The following is a 23336-nucleotide window of genomic DNA, read 5'->3' as shown; positions in this document are numbered from 1 at the left end:
GAATTTTAGAATATATTAGAATATATTATATAGAATATATATATAAATATAAAATATATTTTATGTGATTATGGGGAAGATGGGTTATTAAAGTAAGAATTTTAGAATATATTTAGAATATATCTAAATAAAGAATATTTAGAATAATTTTAAAGTATATAAAATATTAGACTATATTATCTAAATATTTAGAATTATACTTAGAATATTTAGAATCTATAATATTACAATATACTAATATATCTTTAGAATATTAATATATTTAGGATAGATTAAATTAAGAATATATACTAAATAGATTAGAATATAATTATAGAGTATACATATAGAATAATATAGGTAATACACTGTCTCAGAAAAGACATACCATAGAGTATGGTTTTTAAAAACATAAGCTGCCTGGCTTTTTATCTTGTCTATGACTTTGGGTAAATTATTTAATTTCTGTGTGCCTCACTTTTCTTATCTCTAAAATGGGGATAATAACAGTATTTACCCATCACTGTATATGGGTTAATACCTGTATTTTCTTAAAACAGTGGCTCAAAATAGCATATTTCTTAAAAGTAGTTGTTAGTCTTATCATCATTATCATTATTATGATTATCGTCCTCATGGTTTTCATTGTTCAGGTAGAGAAATTTTTAGTTTGTCATTAGAAGAATTCAGAAATTACTCCCCAAATGTCTTTCATTGTATTTATTGATAAAGTAGCTTCATACTTGCTGTTTTGTACTTACTGCTTCAGAATCACCAAAGAACATTGGCAAAGGCTAATTTAGAAGTTCTCAATTGTAACTGGGTAAAAACTCATTTAACTTTAGATTTAGGGTTATAGCTGTTCTTGTTTCTTTAAAGTTCTGTATTTAAGTATATATTTTAAAGAATTTTTTTTTTCCTTAAAGCTAAGTATTAGAAATTTAGATAGTGTTATATTTAAGACCATTACAGTAGCCGTTTCATTTGTATTTATTTGGGGTGTTGAATAGGTTTTAATTTCTGTTGAGTTTTTAATCTAATTTTAGTTTTGAACTTCTGGAAGAAAATCTCGATAACTTTTAAATTTCATGATAAAGGAAAGGCTATATGCATACCAGGAATTTTGTTGAAGAAGCTGAGTTTTTTCTGAGATTCTGATTATAGCTTTTTTTTTTTTTAAGATCAACTTTACTTTTTGGCAGAGATTGTGAGAGTTGTCAGTAGTTTTACTATTATTTAATTCATTTATAATTGATTTGATTTAATGTAAAATTCAACTTTTATACATTTGTAATGACAAAATATAAATTCCCTTTCTTATGGATGCTTTCTAATGAATGTATTATTACTCTTTTCTGCAGATTTTTTTTTTTAATAACAAAAATGGATGTTTTCAGTAGACATATATGTCAGGGAAACTAGAGAAATATATTAATGATATTTCATCATGAACTTTTTGTGATATTTTGGTTTTTATTAATTTATGAATTGTCTTACAGAGATACTAAAAGTAATTGCAACCCTGCTTCGAAATTCTCCCCAGTGCCCAGAGAGCATGGAAGTTCGCAGAGCCTTTCTTTCTGACATGATTAAACTTTTTAATAACAGTAGAGAAAACAGAAGGTAAGTGGGATCAGAAAGCAATTATTTGCCCTATTCAAGTCCAGGTTTGAGTGAAACCATTTTTTTCTAATAAGAATTGTTTTAAAAAATACTGTGAAATGAATTTTCCATATGCTTTTTTCATTAGAGGTATATAGATAATGTACCATACATTTAACTGAGTTTTCAGTACCCCTGTCTTTAATTGTTTTAATACATACACAGAGGTGCCTTTTTTGGGTTTATTTTGTTTTAAACTTTTACTTTTTAGAATTCTTAGGGATAAGTTTGTCCCCCCCCCCCAGTAATTCAGTATCCTTTTATAATTTTCAGGAGCTTGCTACAGTGTTCTGTATGGCAGGAGTGGATGCTTTCTCTTTGTTATTTCAATCCTAAGAATTCTGATGAGCAAAAGATAACAGAAATGGTGTATGCCATATTCAGAATCCTACTTTACCATGCAGTCAAATATGAGTGGGGTGGCTGGCGTGTGTGGGTAGACACCTTATCAATCACACATTCAAAGGTAAGTTTTTTTTTTTATGAAAATGTATTTTAGTGTTTTAAATGTCTTAAATTTTGATTTTACTCATTATTCTCTGAAAGCGCAGTGAAAGGAACAACTAAAAAAGGGAATCTCTAGACAGAAAGTTTTTCCAACGTTTTTAGAATCAAAATATGTTTTTCAAATGTTATTTTTATGTATGCCTAACTTAATAAAGTGAAACCTCATGCCACAACATAAACATATTTTTGTAGATATGGTTCTCTAAATTTTAGGGTACTTTGAAGCTTTTGAACACAAGGTGGCGCAGTATAGTCAAAGATGAGACGTTATTCTAATAACGTAAGGTGGTTGAGTAAATAGAAAAGCTCAGGCTAATGTTTGATCTTTGCTCACATTACAGTCAGTTAAAAAATTGATTTGAAAGAAGCTGCTAGTCTTTTTTTTTTTTTTTAACCTAAGCCAGTGTAAGTTAGTTATTTATGGATGGCTTTTGTTTGAAATTGTTTACAAAATATTCTAGACACACAAAAAGGTATAAAGAATAATATATCTATCGGTATTTATGATACTGGATTCTCCATCCCAGTTGCTTTGTCTGTCATTGTTAGCCCCTCTCTTTCCCCGCTAACCTTAATTTGGATGTTTCATTGTTTCTGTTTCTTATATATATTTTTAACAACACACACATGTCTAAACACTAAAGAATTTTACTTTTTATGTTTATACTTAATATAAATGGTATCATATTAAACACATTTTCTGTAGCTTGCTGTTTTTACTTGTCATTGTTTGAGATTCATCCACATTGACCCATGTAATTGTGTTCATTTTCTCAGTTGTGTTGTATTCCATGGCATGGCTTTATTCATTTACCGGTCAATGAGTATTTTTGATACATTTTGTATATATTTGGAAGTTTCCCTTTCTATATTCCTAGAAGTGGACTTGCTGACTTGTAAGATGCAAGTGTTGAACATTAGATAATAATGCAGACTTTTTTCCATTTCTGTGCTTGCTGGTGATGTGTAAGTTCTCATTACTTTGCATTACTTCATTACTTGGTTTGGCTGAAGTTTTAAAATTTGCAAATTTGACAAATTTTAAATGTTGAATTGCCATAATTTTAATTTATATTATTGTGTCATAGGAACTTTACAGATATATTCTTGTCTTAATCTCTTGCTTGCTCTATTATTTATGAATATCTTCTGCCAGTTGTGGTTTAGTGACTTAATTTTTAGAGTTTCATATTTGTATCTTCTGAGGAAATTTTACATTTCAAATAATTAATGCAGTAAAATTTGTTAATTTCTTTTATGGCTTATGTACTTTGTATCTTGTTCACAGCTCTTCCTGTATTCAGAAGGAATATAATTTATATAAATTATAAATTGACTAGAAGGAATAAAGAATAGAAATGATACATTTGATATATCTTTAAATGTTTTATTGACTATCATAGCTATTTCTCTGAAATATTTTGCCATTCTTTTGGAGTATATTATTTCCTAAATATATATTTTTAGGTGTTTGAATAATTTTTAGTTATTTGAATGTACTTAAGAGTTATTTATTCTGCTTTCTCATTACTTAATGAGAGGAAGGTATATTACTATCATAAGGATTTACAAAGATAGCTTAGATTGGAAGATACCACTACTAATTTATGTTTGTAAGATACATTTTATAAAATCAAGTCTTTCCATTGCTAAATTAAAAAAAAGACTTGATTTTATAAAATGGCTTTTAATCACTCCATTTTTAGCTTACCAGTTTTGTCTAAGGCTGGGTTCAGTCAAATATGGCCTGAGAGTCAAATCTAGCCTAATGGGTTTTTGTAAATAAAGTTTTATTGAAACATAACTACCTCCATTTATTTATATATTTTTCTCTGGCTGCTTTCATGCCACAGGTATTTAGTATTTGCAACAGAGACTGTATGGCTTCCAACCCTAAGATATTTACTATTTGGTACTTTACAGAGATTGTTTGCAATCTCTTATCTAACTTAATTTAGTTTGTGCTGGTGCCCAGATTTTTTTTTTTTTTTTTTTTAAAGAAGGCTGCTACATTCTTTTTTTAAAATTAACATATGTATTATTTGCCCCAGGGGTATACAGTCTATGAATCATCAGGCTTACACGTTTCACAGCACTCACTGTAACACATACCCTCCCCAATGTCCATAACTCCACTTTCTGCTAGTATTGTTTTCCTCTTTATAAATGATCATGAGAAGAACAGGATTGAGTTTGGGTCTTATATACATTGGATTGGATTTCATATCTATGTGGGGAAATTCTAGGTTAGCAGAGTGCCAGTATAAATTAGATTTTTCAGATTTTCAAAATGGTGTAAATTCAGTCTTCTTTCTATGCACTTCTGTTTGTTCAAGTCCTTCAGAAGAATGGCTAGAGGAGTATAATCTTGAGAGCAGTAGTATTACAAAAGTATAATCTTGGGAGCTTGGGAAACCTTTTTAGCAAGGTATGAGGTCCTCCTTTCCCAGCTACATATCTATTTGAAAGTGGGTTTTTTTTTTCATATACATAGACCAAAACAGTATATAATACAACAGATTGAATATAAGAGCAGATATTAGAATGCAACCATCATCTATTAAGCTAGAATTTCGAGATTTGCAAAAATGTGAAATCCTAGCACTCTTCTCATTATTTTGTTTTGAAAGTCTTTTTTCAAGAAATGTTCATAGTAATGTAATCCTTTTTGTTGTTTTAAAGTTAATTAATATTTTTAAAATTTCTTACGCCTAATTTCTAATATGGTAAGTAGTAATAGTTATACCTCATATAAATAAAACGTTTTGGGGAGCCTCAGTACTTTTAAGAGTGTAAAGCATCCTGAGACAAAACATCTTGAGAACTGCTGAAGTCATAGGGTATTTAGGGCAGTAGTCTAGTCTCTTGAATTTTCTACGTACAAAATAAAGAGGCTGGACTATGAAGTACCTCAGGTATCTTTGAACTTTTGAGCATTTATTTATATCCAGTTACCAATCCATTTATATAAGTAATAAAGAGAATATGGGGTTTGGACATAGAGTAGTTCTGGCTTTGAATTCTGGTGTGTAGTAATTTTTACTTGTATAAACTCAGGCAAGTTTCTAAAATTTTCTTAACCATAAGTGTCTAATATAGAAATGGTCAATGAGGATATATATGTGAAGTTAATGAAAGAAGTAACAGAAAATAGAATGAACTATTCAGTGACTATTTTCCTTTGTTAAAACTCTATCATTCTGGGGCGCCTGGGTGGCTCAGTGGGTTAAGCCTTTGCCTTCGGCTCAGGTCATGATCTCAGGTCCTGGGATCGAGCCCCACATCGGGCTCTTTGCTTAGTGGGGAGCCTGCTTCTCTCTCTCTCTCTGCCTCTCTGCCTACTTGTGATCTTTCTCTGTCAAATAAATAAAATCTTAAAAAAAACAAACAAACTCTATCATTCTTCCTAGTCATGTTTTCATTCTCACTGTCAACATTCTAGTTCAGGCCCCAAGTCACTTCATGTTTGATATAAATCCAACTTTTAAAATGAGGAATTACTTATATCCCCAATAATTTGTGTAGCAATATATGCTGTGAACAGTTACAGTGGAAGAATTGTGACTATCCAGCTTAACATGCTGTGTGGTTCTCCCTATCCAATCCCCACCCCAAACCTAATCACCATTTTGAATTTTGTGCTTATCATTTCCTTCTTAAAAATCATTAAAAAATGTATTCCTAAGTGATATATTATCTAGTTTCCCCTATATTTATAGTTATGAAAATGACATAAAAAAAAGAAAATGACATCATACTTTGTGGATGCTTCTATTACTTTTTTTCTCTGTCAAACCTTTTATTTTTAAGATTTTTTTTTTTTTATTGTCACATATAGCTTTGGTTTGTTCATTCATAGTGTTGTGAATAACTGAGGTGTTCAAAGGCAGTCGTTTTCCTATAGTGGTCAGTTTAATACTTATAACTGTGGCTTACAGTAAGAAGTTTATAGTAGCCACATATGTATGTAGATGGACTCACAGAAATCCTCCTCCTCTCACACACCTGAAACCTAGGTTTCAGGAGACAGTATTTGCCCTTACTAAACTTTGGTTTATAGAGATGCATTCTTATGTTTAAAATGCTGATGATGCCCCAGCAAGTTGATTCTGTGATCAGCCAGCTGAATTATCTTCAATTTGAAAAGAGCACTGCTCTAGGAAATATAAGTAGAATTGCTAGATTCTAAGTAATGGTCTACCTTTTAATCCATGACACTTCAGATTTCTTATTTTTGCAAGGTTTTGTATTCTGCCTACATTAAAGTTTTTTTCCCCACTCAGTGATTTTGTATGTAGTTTTTTATACATGTCTAGATCACTTTGACTCTGCATATTTCTAATGGTCAGTAGCCTTAGGTATTATTTTCCTCTAGATTTATTAAGCTAAAAATAACTTATATAATGTTATTCCCTCCATAAACACTTTGTTCTAATTTTCATAAAAAGGGAAATAAGGTAATTTTTTTAAACAAAATAGTTTTTTCTACCGTATCTTTCATTTTCCCTTGAAAAAAGAGTTTCCTACCTTACCTTCCACTGTTTGACTTGGCAAAAATCTTTGCTCTGTGTTGCTTCTAGTCTTTTTAAAGTATATTGGTCTTTGTTAAATCTTCATTTTTGTTTACATGGCATGGGCTTTGTGTTCCTTTGTACTTAACAAAATCCTTTATATTTTTCAGGAATTTAGCTAACTAAATCACTTATATGACAGTTTTCATACAGAATGTATGAGTGAATTACATTTTGTATGAATTCACAGTGCTTAATTTTCTGTTGGTATCTTAAGTGTCCTTTCTCTCCCTCCTTTTCCCCTTCCCCTGCCTTCCTCCTGTCTTTCTCTCCCCATCTACCTCCTCACACTCCCTAGTCTTCAACTAATCAGTCTTTTGTACCCTCTAACTCTTAACTGTTGCTTTGACTGTGGGTACCTAGTGCAGTACCTAGTGCTGCCTTCTGTCACTGGCAGCTGACTCCCCCCATTTGCTTGTCTCTTCTTTTAGCCACACTCTCAGACTTTCCTGTCCCTCTGTTTTTCCCTTCAGCATTCCTCCATCCCTTCCGTACCCCTGCCTTCACCCGTCCCCCAGTCCATGTTTCTTTTTTGGTTGTCTTATCCTTAGTGAATCTGTGTTTGTTTTGTCCCTGCTTCTCCCGCCCCCCCCTCTGTTGGATAGTTAGGTGCTCTTGGTCTCTCTTGAGCATTTTCAGGTACTCTGTGTCTAGGTCTTACTCCAGTTGCCCGCCACTTTTCTTCCCTTTTTTCTTTCCTTTCTGCTATTCCCTTTTCTTCTTCTACCTTCTTCTGTTTGAGTACTTTCTGGCTACTATGTAAGATAGAAAGATGAATCAGGAACACATCTTATCCTGAAAGAAGATACTGTCTAATATGGGAGATAATATAAGTACAAAAAGACTAAAAAAGTAAGGCAAGAAGGAATAAGTGGCATAGAAGAGATACAGTGAAAAGATAGCCTCACATGAAGACATCTGAGAGGTTTGTAGAAAAAAGGTCATTTGATGACAGCATTGAAGGGTGAATAGGATCTGGGGATGTAGAGTTTGGGGTGGTGAGAATCACTGGTGGAGGAATTGACATACACAAAGCTAAAAAGGTGATGTTACTGAGGAAAAAGCATGGTGAATTGTTTGTTTGCTTGGGGGTTAGTAAACGAAGAAGAGCAGTGATAAGTAATAGGGCAAATATAGACTACTATTTAATTATGGATGATCCTATAATCTCTCATATTATTGGTTAAAAGTTCTCATGGTTTATTTTGGATGTTCATTGTAAAGTCTCATCAGCAGGGACAAAAGGTCTTACATATCTTCATATCTCCATGGAACTGTGAATAGAGCTAAGTACTTGGCAGTTGCACATTAAATATTTGATGTGGGAAGGAGAAGGAAAATAGCATTATTGTTTGGGGCTATTTATTTCAGCTGTCACGTGGTACCCTGCCACCCTGTGTGTGCCTTAGTTTCTCAGTCTTCTTTTATCAGTGAGGGATGAAATAGCTTCACCAGCTATCTTTTAAAGCACCTGTGTCATCACCACACACAGTAGGGTTTGGGAGTCACTCATCAGAGTAACGTTGGATGTGTATTTTATTATAGTCTCTTGAACCTCATCTCACAATCCTAATCTCAGTGTCATGGGATGTTCCCAGAAATTTGTGTTTTGAAGTCATCCTTTCTTAAGCACCCTAATTTTGAGTGCCCCTTTGAGTGTATGGGGAATTAATTTTACTAACTTCCCTTCCCACCTTTTCACTAAGCTGCTACTATAATAAGCTGTTTGGGAAGTATTGCAGATACAGAGGAATTCTACATCAATTGAATATGGTCCCCAGTTAAGACCCCTTAATCCTTTTAAAAAATTATTATTAAAGAAAACCTTTCTCATCATTCTGGAAACATGTTACAGTGCAGAGAATGTTGAAGGAAAAATATAAGCTATTCTTATGTAGTTCTGATATCAGTATTTTTTAGACTCAATTTATAAACAGAAATCCCGAAGTATGCTTTGTATGTTTTATATGTATATATTTATAGTTTATGCATTTATTATATATGGTTTATATGTATTTATAGCTTATTTAAAACTGTTACATAAAACTTAGCATCTATATATATTTATAGTTTACATATTATACATAGTTTATATATACAGGTTTAATTAGTTTATATTTTTTCTTTACTCCAGTGACATATGGCTTTAAGCAGATATTAAAACCTTTACACAGAAAATAGTTAGTTTATGGAGAGGCCTCTTTTGCCTCTTTTGGTTCAAGAACTAGTCTTTGAATCAAGTTTTAGGAATAAAATTATAAAATGGAATAAATGCTGATTAAGTCAATTGCAAAAAATTTTTATCTGCATAAAACTGGACTTACAATTTTTTTGCTGTTAAAGTATACTTTAAAAAAAAAAAAAAAAAGATTTTATTTATTTGACAGAAAAAGATCACAAGTAGGTAGAGAGAGGGGAAGGGAGGCGGGCCCCCTGTTGAGCAGAGAGCTCGATGCAGGGCTCAATCCCAGGACCCTGGGATCATGACTTGAGGTGAAGGCAGAGGCTTTAACCCACTGAGCCACCCAGGTGCCCCTAAAGTATACTTTTAAAAATAAATGCTAAATCTTTACTTAACCCTGGGAGGGGGAAGAGGAAAGCTTAGAGTTACAAATTGGTTCCTGTGATTTTTATCTTTAAAGTTTAGTAAGTGTCTTTAGTTTTATTTCTTTATGTGAATTTTTTTCATTGGTGAAAAGCTTTTCTCATAAGGTTTATACAGAATTTATTTGAATATTCTATATTAATTATTTTTGGATTTTTAATATCTTGACATCCGTTTTTAAAATAAAATGGACGACTGACATCCTAAGGTGCTTCAAATCAATATTTACTAAAGTTTAAGATGGAGCTTAAGTGATTCAGTAAGTAGGTGAACAATTTGTAGCATGCTGTTAAAAATCTGCCAGAAGTATTGGAACCACATTTTTTTCTCTGGAAATATTCATTCTAAAGCTTTATATTTTTATATATGCGATACTGAAGTGATGCTTATTTTTTCTTTTTGCAGCCATTTAAAATCTCAGTATCATAAATTTATAACATGGTTCTTGATAAAGTACTGGTATGTAAAAAACTAATGTTGCAGAATTGTATAGCTTTTGCAGAGTTACATCAGGATACATTCAGCTGCTATAAAAAGCCAAAGAAACTCAATTGCAATTTTATTGTCCAGTTTGATAGATTTCCTGCCACCTTTGTAGCAGGGAAGCTGTGTGTCACTGTATCTCTCTCTCTTCCAACAGCTGAACTAGATTTTATAAGCAGTGATAGGGTCTTCCAGTGTAACTGCGCTGTGTTGTTTACTTTGGTCTTAAGGTTTCAAATACGTACTTGTTAAGAGTAACCTTCATAATTGCATTATTTTCTTATGTGTTCTCTAGGTTGTTGTTGCTTATCTTTTCCTTTTCTTCTTTTTTTTTCTTTTTTAAATTAAGTAGCCTCTGTACCCATGGTGGAGCCTGAACTCCTGACCCTGAGATCAAGAGTCCTATGCTCTGTTGACTAAGCCAGCCAGGCACCCCTCTTCTCCTGTTTTAAAGTGCTTTAAATGAAACTCTGTCTTGAGTAATTAATTAATTATATTTTCACTTGGTATGCTAGATTGCTTCTACTCTTTAATTAAAATTAAATTAAGGCATTTAGAGTATCTTGAATTATGAGAACTATTCTAAAACATTTTTTTCTAAACAAAACTCAAAACTTTAGATACTGTATTTTGTCTAGGCCTATATTGTTGCAACATAGAATGGGTCTATGACTTAAAATAATAAGTAAGTGAAAGTTATTCACACTTACATGAATTTCAGTGGCTGCATATTATTAGGTATATATAACACATCATATTATGGAGAAGTAAAGTTAAGAGCAAAAGCTGAGCTTGATATAACATCTGAATGCTATCAAGCTACTTGTTATTATAGGAAAGACTGAGTAATAATTTAATTTTACTTTTCATATCTGGCATTCTCCAAAATTTATTTGGAAAAATTCTTGGAGGTGATATTTTAAAAATCTGTTGATTTATATTATTACAGTGTACTGTATAAGTAATGTAGTTTAACTTTTCATTTATCCTAGAGGAATGTTGGGTCTGTTTTTATATAAATATCTCCTATTTTGTAGGATAAATTCCCATAATTCTAGGAGTCTGCTCATGTGTTAAAAGGTTCTAATAGGAGCTCCTGGGTAGCTCAGTTGGTTAAGCATCTTAGTATTGATTTTGCTCAGGTCATGATCTCAGGGTCATGGGATTGAGCCTGACTTGAGATTCTCTCTCTCCCTCCACCCCCCACCCCCCATTCTGCTCACATGTGAGCGTTCTCTCCCAATAAATAAAATAAAATGAGATAATAGGTATTGCTAATTTACCATCTAAAAATTTTTAAGAATTTATAGTCTAGGTTTTCATGAGAACACCTGTCTAGGCAGTTCTTAAAATTGGTTAAGTAAGATGGCTTTTTAAAAAAACAATTAGTAAGTTATTAACTGATATTTTATGGCACTGTGCTTCCTGTCTTCATCTGTATAAATGAGGATAATACTACCCACTTTTAGGGTTGCTCTGAAGATTGTATATGCGCTCGGAACAAAATATGCCAAATGCTTAAAACAATATATAGTAAGTATTCTGTATATCTCAGCTGTTGCTACAAGTATTTAAAAATATATCTGATATTGCCTACCAAGGCAAACCTAACTTGGTATTTATTACATGTGTATTTTTAAGCATGTTGTGGAACTGGGGAGATTTTGATTTACATAGAAATTCTCATATTCTGGGGCGCCTGGGTGGCTCAGTGGGTTAAGCCGCTGCCTTCGGCTCAGGTCATGATCCCAGGTCCTGGGTTCGAGCCCCACGTCGGGCTTTCTGCTCAGCAGGGGGCCTGCTTCCTCCTCTCTCTCTGCCTGCCTCTCTGCCTACTTGTGATTTCTCTCTGTCAAATAAATAAATAAAATCTTAAAAAAAAAAAAGAAATTCTCATATTCTAAGGAATTTTGAGGGTAGAGTATATTCTTTTAAAGAAGTTTATTTTAAATTGTACAGTGTTTTCCATATGTTAAGTGGTATTTATAGAGATTAAGAAAGTACTAAGTGATTAGAAAGCCTCTGTTTAAATTGTATCTTCACTTGGGGTTAATAAGGAAGTGTTGCTCAGAAATCATATTATGAAAGAATAAAGTTTGTTTTTATTAGAGTTGCTTACTAAAAAAAAAAAAAGATAAACTTCAGACCCCAAATTGATAGAACTTTGATGTAATATCTGTATATTAGACCAGTTAAAATTCTAGAAGGAAACAATTGAGTGAATTAGTTTACTTTTCATATTCTGGATTTCTCCAAAACTATATTCAGAAAAATTGGTGGAGATAATTTTTTAAAAATGTATTGAAAATGAATTTAAAGCCTTTGAGAATGAATAGCATTATTTAATATAGCATATGTGTAGGATTTTATATATAATATGTATATGTATATATAGATGATACTGTTAAAGAGAACCAGTGTCATCAGTTAAAGCACTAAAATAAGATTTTATTCAGGAACTGTTGCAATGGGAAAAGAGACCTGAGTGTATAACTGGGCTAAATTCTGAAGACCGTGAGGAAAATTGGGGATTTATAGCTAAGGAGCAGGGTAGGAGTGGGGAAGAGGCTGAGTAGGTGGAAAATTACCAAGAGGAACCATCTGGGTCAGGGAAGATGGTGGTTAAACAGACTTCTTTCTGAAAGCAGGCCAGGTTGATCAGGTGTCACTTGGGGCATGATGGGGTTGAGAAGTTTGATCAGGTTTCAGGGTGACCAGATACTGAGGGTGGGGATTCTTTCTAACCTGACTTGGCAGGATTCTTGCTGAAACTCAGAGATGCAGGTCTGGCATGGACAGGGCCTGGTTGAGAAGAGGATTCAGAGGAACCTGACTGAGATTTGCTCAAGGAGTCTTTTTTTTCCTACTTTAGAATCTCCTTTTTTTTCTTTCCTTGGGAGATTGTATATAGCTATGTTCCATTTTTTTTATTCTTTTTTTTTTTTTTTTGTAGGAGGTTTATTTGAAGCTGCATATAAGTAGAATAATAGGGTGAAATTCATTTGAAAATAATTTCTTAATTTCTCTGTGGTAAATCGTATAGTTGTCTTTTCAAGTCATGGATAAATAAAGTGTACCTTTACCTATACTATGAAGTTTTGTCTCCTCGTGGTTTGCAAAACTTTTAATAGTCTAATATCTGCTTACCGTTTACATGCTTATTTGCTGTTTTTATTGCTTACCACTCCTAGAAATGCTTTAATTTTATTGCTTTACTGAATAGCTCAGTGTCTTAAGTGAACCATGTCCTTGACCATCCATTCTTATACACATATTTTAAAATTTTTTCTGCATGTCATCTCTCTTTGTCCTTAATCCTCTTCTATTTTGTAAGTAAGTATTTATTACTGAAGTCCAAACTTGAATGTCAGCATCATTCTGCTACTTCCAGGTGCTCCCAGATATTTCTAGGCAACTTATGTAATTTCTGTATATTTGTGGTAATATATTGTATATATCTCTAAACTACACTTCAAAAATTTGAAAAATTTAAAATATTTATAAAATTTATAAATTTTTAATAAAAAATTTATAAAAGTATAAAAATACTTAAAATATTCCCAAAGGGTATGCAAAAAGCATGAGGAAATGCAAAAGGATATTTCCTAGAATAGGAAGACTCAACATCATAAAGTTATAATGACTTGACATTTCTTTTGGATATTTTATAAATTTAGTGAAATATCAAGAAAATACTAACCAGTCATTTTTCCTTTGGTGGGGAAGAAAGTAGTTAATTAGTTGTCAAAGCTAATTACTAAGGAAAAGTACAGCAAAATATATAAAAATATCCAGGGAAACTGTAACAGGCAATGAGAAGAGATTGACCTCTACCAAATGCTAAAACATATTACCAAGTGTCAGTAATTTTAAAAATACAGTATTGATACATGATGAGATAGGTTGACTGGGAGAACAGAAAAGAAAGTCCAGAAATACATGAAATTTCATAGAGGCTTTAGTATATTATAACTGACGCATCTCAAATCAGTAGGGAGAAGATGGTCTGTTCAGTAAATGGTGTTGGGACAATAGAAGGTTGACCTAGGGGGGAAAAAAGTTGGAGCATTAGGAATTTTAAAGTATGGATTAATTAATGGAGGGCAGAAAAACCATAAATAAGTACTAAGATAAGTACAGAATATTCTTCTATAATCTTAGATTGTATAAGAATTTTCTATAATTTAAAATCTAGAACCATTAATGAGAAAAGAAAGACTAATAGTTTTTACTTCATTAAAACAAACAAAAATCTTTGTGATCAAAAAATCAAACCAAATACCATAAACAAATTGTTTAGAAGCAGAGCAAATGTAACATTGCTAACATATAAAGCCCTCCTAGAAAAAGATAGAAAAAACCCAATAGAAAAAATGGACTAAAGACATGATCAAACAAGCCATAGAAAACTAAGTTAAAAATTACTATAGGACCTCTGGCTGGCTCAGTTGGTTAAGTGTCTTCATTTCAGCTTAGGTCATGATCTCAGGGTTGTGAGCTTGAGCGTCAGTCTCTGTGCTGGGTGTGAAGCCTGCTTAGGATTCTCTCTCTCAACTTACCGCCCTCCCCCTATCAAAAAATTACTTTAGATATATAAAAAGAGACTTAATTTAGTCATTTGTAAGATTGCAGATTAAAACTATCCTGAAATAGTTCACTAAGATATAACGGACAAAAATATGGAACAGAATGTATAGCACATATTAGTAAAACAGGTAGGAAAAAGAATTTATGTTTGTATGTATATGCACGAAAATACCCTGGGAAGATACATAATAAGTTAATAACTGATCCCTTGATTGTTGGGAATTATGCAGGTGAGGACCAGTGGAAGGAGGGAAACATACTACATACTGTTTCTTGCTTTTGTTTTTTGTTTTTTAGATTGATTTATTTTAGAGAGAGCATGAGTGGGAGGGCAGAGGGAAAGGGAGAGAGAATCTGAAGCCGACTCTGCGCTAAGCATAGAGTCTGACATGGGGCTCGATCTCATGAACCCGAGATCCCAACCTGAGTTGAAACCAACAAAGGCTCAATCGACTACCCCACCCAGGTGCCTCTACATATTGTTTTATATTTGAATCATGTGAATTTTCGGAGAGGAAAAACTTTTCCTTGACCCTCTTAGAGTCCCTGGCTGGGCATGAAAATTAAACTGACAAATAGAGCTTAACAGAAAAAAAAGCATATGTATGTACTTAATATGTTTTAAGTTATTACATAGAAGCCTTTACATGAAAATGAAAGACATAAAGGATTAAGCCTGAGTGTTTTTATACTAGGTTTGATGAAGAGTGGAAAGTCATGGAAAAATAATAGGACAGAGGGTATGAGTTAAATGTAGTAAACTGGGGGGGAATTAGCAAGACCCGTTAATTTGGATTCTTTTCGTCATAAGGAATGCTCCTTTCCTCTGGGGTTTAGGGAGGGCATCTCTCCCCTGAGAGTCTTTAGAGAGGGGGAGAGATCAGAGAGGTCAGATAGTTCCTCCTACAGCTGCCTTTTCTCAAATTTCCTTCATCTTAAAATATTCAATATGCTGATGTGCCATATTTTGTGGTAGTGCGTTCTGAACCCTATCAAAATATATTACCCCGTTGAGACAGTGCTTTTAAGTTTATTGTGTGGTGAAGGTATACTGCATATTATGTATAGGATTTGTTTTCCTCACAGGATTCTCTTTGTTATGAAACTTAAACAACATTTTTTTATGGTATGCCTGGGTGGCTCAGTCAGTCGGGTTTCCGACTGTTGATTTCAGCTCAGGTCTCAACCTTAGGGTCATGAGTTCAAGCCCTGCTTTGGGCTCCATGCTGGACGTGGAACTTACTTTAAAAAAAATCAGAACAAAACAAAAACAGAAAGCCTTTTTTTGTAGCTATTTTTTTTTTTTATAATTCTCTTAAGTAGTTTTCTTAGATAGCCGAGGCCTTATACTTGATACCCCTCTGTTAATGTTGTATTAGCATTTAAGAACTTAAGTTTAACCAGAATATTCAGATTTGTAACCAAGATGCTTTGTATAAAATAGGTCAGTAAATATTTTAACCTTATAAATATTAATAACTTGACTTTATTATATCTGTTACCTTATACTATTGTTGTTGTGGGGTTAGAACCTCTATAAAAGATCTATTTGTGGTAGTGATCATTTTGAGCTATGCTGATTGATATTCCATATAGGAAGACTCAGCTGTTTTTAAAGAGATCTTATTTATCAGCTATGAAATGTTGGCAACCTAAGAATTAGAAGTTAGTGTGTCATATTCAGCTGGTATTTCCATAGGAAAATAACATGCCATGAAAAGATGAATTTGCTTGAAAAAGAAGGCCAGTTCCTAAAGTTTGCCTAACATTTAAAAGTCACAATTTTTATAGGTTAAAATCTTTTAAATATATGGATGAATGATGTTAATCTTTTGATGTATTATATTCATCTTTTATCTCCTAATTAGTAAATTTGAGTACCAATTAAGCTGAAAGTAATGGCAAAATAAATGTAATCATTAGTTCATGAGTATCTTTAACTCTAGTAGTTTATAGAAGTGCTTTCCAAACATTACAAACAGCTATAGATTAGCTATCAAATGATTGTGAAGATTAATGACTAGTCTTTTAGCTGGGTAATTTAGAACCGTATCTGGTAATTAATTAGGAATTATCAGTCACAAATACCTTTAGGAAAAACAGTATCAAAAAAGATAACAACAATGATAATTGCACAGTTGCCACTTAGCTTTTAGAGTAGTGAAGTAAATTAAAGAGAAATTTCAAAATCAGGTTCAGAATTTTGAAAGAATTTCTAGGATTTAAAATCACAGAAGAAAGAATAAACAAGTTGGTTTGCTTAGGAAATACAAAGCACTATTTAGAACAGATTTGACTGCAAATCTGTATAATTTGGAAAGAAAGAAGAAAGCTACTCCCTGTGGCAGCTTCAGGATGTGCTTTATGAAAGTGTACATTGCTTTGAATTGAAATGTGAATTATTATTATTATTATTATTCTTAATACTAAAGTAGGCTCCACACTGGATGTGGAGTCCAACATAGGACTTGTACTTATGACCCTGAGATCAAGCTGTGAGCTGTGATCAAGAATCCAATGCTTAACTTACTGAGCCACCCATGCACCCCTGAAATATGTATTATATAAAGCATCTTTTGCTCTTAGAATTTTAACATTTAATGATATTTTTAAAACTTTTTATCATTTATATACTTATTTTTAAAAAGTTTATTTAAGGGTGCCAGTCTGGCTCAGTTGGTTAAGTGTCTGCCTTCAGCTCGGGTCATGATCCCGGGGTCCTGGGATCGAGCCCCATGTCAGGCTCCCTGCTCGCCAGGGAGTCTGCTTCTCCTTCTGCCCTTCCCCCCAGTTTGTGCTCCCTCTGTCTCTCTCCTTCTCTCAAAAATAAATAAAATCTTTAAAAAAAAGTTTAAATAATCTCTGTACCCAACATGGGGCTCAAACAACCCTAAGATCAAGAGTTCCACACTCTTCTGACTGCGCCACCCAGGCGCCACTGGATTTATTTTTAGTTTTAATCACTAAAAGTTTTATTGTTTATATTCTGATACCTAATCCTTTGTTGATTTTTACATGTTTTTCCAAAACCATGTTTGCAGTGGTTCTGTCAGTCTATATAACTTGGTACTTTGGAATACTAACTCATAATACATTCAACGCTAGTAAAATGCTTATGATTATTTTCACTTAATGCCTGTCTTCTTTTGTTTTTTATATTCAATTGACTCAAACTTACATGTCTGGATCATCTTGACATATTCTGACTAATTTTTTTGGTGTTTATTTGTCTTGAGTTATGATTTATATTTCATGAGAATAGGAAACTCTTCTGTTTTTAGGTAGTGCATCTTGTGACTGCCACTAACGTGTAATATTGTAATAAATTTCGACTGAAAGAATGTGACTTTGTTATATAGAGCTATTTTTGACTGAAAGAACATGACTTTGTTATATAGAGCTATTTGCTAGGTGCACATCTGTCTCAACAGCATGATTGCTGGTAGATCTTTTTATGCCTTGGTGACCAGAAATGCAGTGGAAATAGCATACATTTAGAATAGTATACCAGTGAACATTTAAGCCTGCTGTTTGACTGTAGTGAGACCAGCCTTTGGGTCTGTTTCCAAATATACTGCCAAAAACTTTGTCATTTCCAGCTTCTTAGCCTGAGAATGGGCTTTAGAAAATTTCCCAGCCTGTTACTGTCCATTTATCTTTGCTGGTTCGTGCATGTATATTACCTTTCTCCCCAGGATATACCCCTTTTATTTTCTATGAAGTTTATGCTTACATTAAAAACTTCTTTTGCATTTTGTATATATAAAATTCTATATTTTGAATTTATTTTTATTCATTTTTTGCCCTTAATATCTCTTATTTGGGAGCTAGAGATCTTATTTATTTTTAAGTCTGTGCTTATTTTTAAGCCTTCGTTTGTTGTTGTTTTTTAAATTTTTTATTTAAATTCTAGTTAATATATAGTGTAATATTAGTTTCAGGTGTTTAATATAGTGATTCACCACTTCCAAACTTCATCCAGTGCTCATCACAAGTGTACTCCTTAATCCCCATCACCTATTTAACCCATCTCTCCACTCACTTCCCCTCTGCTAACCATCAGTTTCCCTGAAGTTGAGAGTCTGTTTCTTGGTTTGCCTCTCTTTCTTTTTTCTCTTCGCTCACTTCCCCCCCCTTAAATTCCACATATGACTGAAATCATATGGTATTTGTCTTTCTCTGACTTATTTTTCTTAGCATTAGCTCCATCCATGTTGATTTAATTGGCAAGATTTTATCTTTTTTATGGCAGAGTAATATACCAATGTAATATATACCACATCTTCTTTATCCATTCATCAGTTGATGGACATTTGGGCTCTTTCCATAGTTCAGCTATTCTAGATAATGTTGCTATAAACATCAGGGTGCATGTATCCTTTGAATTTGTATTTTTGTATTCTTTAGGTAAATACCTAGTAATGCAATTGCTGGATCATAGGGTAGTTCTATTTTTAATATTTGAGGAACCTCCATACTGTTTTCCAGAGTGGCTATACTGGTTTGCATTACCATGAACAGTGCAGGAGGGTTCCCCTTTGTTCGCATTCTTTCCAATACATGTTGTTTCTTGTGTTGTTAAGTTAGCTATTCTGACAGGTGTGCAGTGATACCTCATTGTAGTTTTGATATGTATTTCCCTGATGATGAGATGTTGCATCTTTTCATGTGTCTGTTAGTCATTTGTACATCTTCTTTGAAGAAATGTCTATTCATGTCTTCTGCCTGCTTTTTAATTGGGTTATTTGTTTTTTGGGTTGTTGAGTTGTGTAAGTTCTTTATATATTTTGATACTAAGCCTTTATCAGATAAGTCATTTGTAAACATCTCCTATTCTTAAGGTTGACTTTTAGTTCTGTTGATTGTTTCCTTTGCTGTGTTGCAATAGTTTATTTTTGCTTTTATTTCCCTGGTCTTGTGAGACATATCTAGAAAGAAGTTGCTATAGTCAGTGTGAAAGAACTTACTGCCTGTGTTCTCCTCTAGGGTTTTTATGGTTTTATGTCTCGCATTAAGGTCTTTAATCCATTTTGAATTTATTTTTGTGTTTGCTAGAAGAAAGTGGTCCAGTTTCATTCTTTTGCATATTACTGTCCAGTTTCCCTAATACCATTTGTTGAAGAGACATTCTTTTTCCCATTGGATATTCTTTCCTGCTTTCTCAAAGATTAATTGACCATGCAGTTGTGGGTTCCTCTCTCGATTTTCTGTTCTGTACCATTGATCTCTGAGTCTGTTTTTATGCCAGGATCATACTATTTTGATCACTACAGCTTTGTAATATAACTTGAAGTCCAGGATTTTGGTACCCTTATATTACTCATTTTAGAGAGGGAATATACAAGCAGCAGAAAAGTCAAGTCACAAAACCTTAGTTTATGTATACCCTTTATATATACCCTATATATACCCTCAAGAAGGTACTGGAGGATTTACAGCACCAGAAGGAGAGAATGAAATAAAGAGAAAGGTATGGACATAGAAAACAGGAGAGGTAACAGAGAAGAGAGATAAGAAGGGATCTCCAGGACAGTGATGAAGGGAGGTCCCATGATGGCAACTGTGAAGTAGACATATGACAGTCCTTCTAAATTGGAACAGTTTTACTTAATAGATGTATACAGGGGGAAGCTATTGTCAGTAAAATGCCAGTTGCCTTTGTAACAGGTTTTTGTTTTTTTTTTAAACCTGAGAACAAATTACTAACATGTGATGGGCCCATATTCTTAGAACTACTTGGCTTATCTTGACCATGTACTGATTTCAGTTCATGCTCTCTGTTCTAGTCCTCCTGCCTGGATCACTTGAACATTCTCACTTCTCTCCTTGAAAAAGTGATCTGCTTTGATTTACTTCTGAGAATAGAGGTAGACCATGGTGAGAACTGAAAAATATAGTTTACTTCCTATACTTTATTCATGCCAGGTATCTATTACCTGACCAACACTTATCGATGCTTTGATTCTCCTGACCTATGTATTTCCCAGTATTTCCTAATGGCCTTGCCAACAGATTTCCCAGGAATAGCCTTATGTATCCTCTTAGAGAAACTGAAGCCCTGTTCCAATCTGTAGATTTTCTGTAGCTTGTCTTCTGGTAGCCTATAGTTAATTATGATAATACTGCCCTTTTCTCACAAAGCTGGCTAGGTTTGTGCTGTACTTAGCTTCTCAAGCAGAACATGATAAGTATGCTTACTATATAGGTAGTAGAACTGTTAAAGAACAGGTAGGAAACAATGGAAATGTCAGGATAGTGATTTCCTCTTGATAGGGATGGAGAGGTTGAGGATGGGCACATAGAGGAATTTCGTGGTAGTAGTGTTCCATTTCTTGATGTGGGTAGTAAGCATATGGGTTTTAAAAAGATTATTCTTCAATCTGTAGGTATAAATTGTATATATTCATGTTTATTGATATATTTTATAATGAGATTTTAAAAATTCCTAATTTGAATACAATAAAAGAAAATGATTATTGAAAACTAATCTTACACACTGACTATTGCTGAAATAAAGGATCTATTTTCAAAATCGCTGTGAGGTTGGTAGTATTAAACTTGACTTCCTTAGACAATAGTAATTGTCATATCAGTGGAGAAATGATCTTCCTAAAGTCAGTTTTCCAGATAGACTAAATGATACTTTAAGAAATCAGATGTCGGGGCACCTGGGTGGCTCAGTGGGTTAAAGTCTCTGCCTTCAGCTCAGGTCATGATCCCAGCATCCTGGGATCGAGCCCTGCATCGAGCTCTCTGCTCAGCAGCAAGCCTGCTTCCCCCCCACCCCTCTGCCTGCTGCTCTACCTGCTTGTGATCTCTCTCTGTGTCAAATAAATAAATTCTTAAAAATAAAAAAAAAGAAATCAGATGTCTTCCTCTTTTTTTTTTAAGATTTTATTTATTTATTTGACAGAGATCACGAGTAGGCGGAGAGGCAGGCAGAGAGAGAGGAAGGGAAGCAGTCTCTCCGCTGAGCAGAGAACCCGATGTGGGGCTCGATCCTAGAACCCTGGGATCATGACCTGAGCTGAAGGCAGAGGCTTTAACCCACTGAGCCACCCAGATGCCCCAGATGTCTTCCTATTACTCAGAATTTTCTGATGGCTCTCTCACACTAAGAATAAAATTAAAAGTTTTTAATACAATCTGTAATTTTCTTTAACCATGATCTAGCCAATGCCTCCTGCTGTGACCTTATCATCTACAGTTCTTTCAGCTGGTTTATTGTTCCTCAAACATACCAAGCTCGTTTTGGTGACCAGAGACTTTGCATTTGTTTTTCCTCCTGCCTGAAACTCTCTTCCTTTTGATATTCATAGAATTTGTTCTCTAACTTTATTTTTATCTCTGTTCAATGTAATATCCATAGAGACCTTCCCTAGTTACTCCAGTTAAACACACCCTCCCACCTAGCACGTCATCTTCAGTTATTCTCTTTTTTCCCCTTCAAAGCTCTTACCTATTACTTGACATTATCTTATATTTTTGTATGTTTATGTTGTCAGTTTCTTTCTTTAGAATATAAGGTCCATCAAGGCAGGGACATTGTGTTGTTCATCACACAGTGCCTGGCATGCTTTGGATGTTCAGTAAATTTTGCTGATTAAATAAAGAGGGATTGGTCAATTAAAATAACTTAGTTCAGGGAACCTGACTTACTCAATTCGTAGAGCATGAGACTCTCAGTCTCAGGGTTGTGAGTTCAAGCCCCATGTTGGGTGTAGAGCCTACTTAAAAACACCACCACCACCACCACCACCACCACCAAAACCCCCACAACTTAGTTCAAGAAAATAGTTGCTTTCTGATTATAAAAGAAATTGATATTTTGTTAATGTTTACTGTGCTGTTTTATTCTTTAGTGTGGAATATATGCATTTCATTTTGAAATATTCAAAAAATTTCCCAAATACTTAGAATTAGGAAAATGTTTATTTCCTAAACACTTCTATTTTGAGCTGTATCCCGTTATGGCATGAGTATAATGTATCTCAAGTAAAGGCTAGTAAATTGCTATAAAAAAAAGTGTGCATAATGCATTATTTATACATTTGTTTACCTTTTACCCATGGGTATACATGCCTATGATTCAAAAAGGCCTATGGGTATTTGCGCACAAAAGTCATCTTTTGTTGTCATTTACTATCATCCTTCCAAAATAGGGCTCAATAAAGTTTTGTTGACGAAAGGTTCAATTTACTATATATATTGTAATAGTGTAGATTACAGGAACAGACAGTTCTAGCATTGGTAAGCTTAATTATGCCTATACTTTCTGCATGTATTACACTTCTTTTTGAGGGGTGTTTCCTATTATAATACCAGTGGCAATCACATAATATTGGCTATAATAATCTTCGATAAGAAAACTGTCAAAGTAAATGGGTCTAAAGCTAACTGGTCACAGGACCAGTTACATAGTAGTCACTCACATGCAAGTGGAAAGGATGGATGGATGGTTGGATGACCTGGAACTTTCAGGTTATTTTGACCAATTTAGACTTTGAAAATTGTGGTTGACCTTTGGGGAAGGGTTGGATTCTTTTTCATTGCTGAAAGAATTTGTATTAGTTTAGTAAGAACATGTTTTACTAACTTAATAAATATATGGGGAGCTGCTGTAATAGTGGGCATAATTAACTGATTTTTTTTTTTGGGGGGCTCTGTTGAGGATAAATCATGGGGAAATGGGTTTTCATTGCAATTGAAACAAAGTATTATTTAGTGCACAAAGCCCTTCACAATGATATGTATATACTTAGATCCTGATACAAGTTATAGAGGTCAGTAGAGTAGTGTATTCTTTTCATACATATGTTTAAGAATAGACTAAGGATGTTCTTATTGTGGTTGAATGCTCTGCTAACAGTCAGCATTAAGTCTAGGTATCTTTTTTTGTTTGTTTTTGTTTTTTGTTTTTGTGATTGACTTATTTTTTATTT

General features: G+C 33.5%; 1 protein-coding gene across 5 annotated transcripts in view; it reads left to right on the top strand.

The window, feature by feature from the left end:
• LRBA (LPS responsive beige-like anchor protein) overlaps positions 1 to 23336 on the top strand; it is a 755230-nt gene that overhangs the window by 164172 nt on the left and 567722 nt on the right. For all 5 annotated transcript variants that reach the window (XM_047717621.1, XM_047717620.1, XM_047717619.1 and 2 more), the window contains exons 21-22: positions 1479 to 1602; positions 1915 to 2107. In XM_047717621.1, the coding sequence (XP_047573577.1) occupies positions 1479 to 1602; positions 1915 to 2107 (317 nt within the window). The remainder of the gene's footprint in view (positions 1 to 1478; positions 1603 to 1914; positions 2108 to 23336) is intronic.

Source organism: Lutra lutra, chromosome 2, assembly GCF_902655055.1.
Source record: "Lutra lutra chromosome 2, mLutLut1.2, whole genome shotgun sequence".
Classification (NCBI taxonomy): domain Eukaryota; kingdom Metazoa; phylum Chordata; class Mammalia; order Carnivora; family Mustelidae; genus Lutra; species Lutra lutra.
This window is presented reverse-complemented; position numbering and strand designations above follow the sequence as displayed.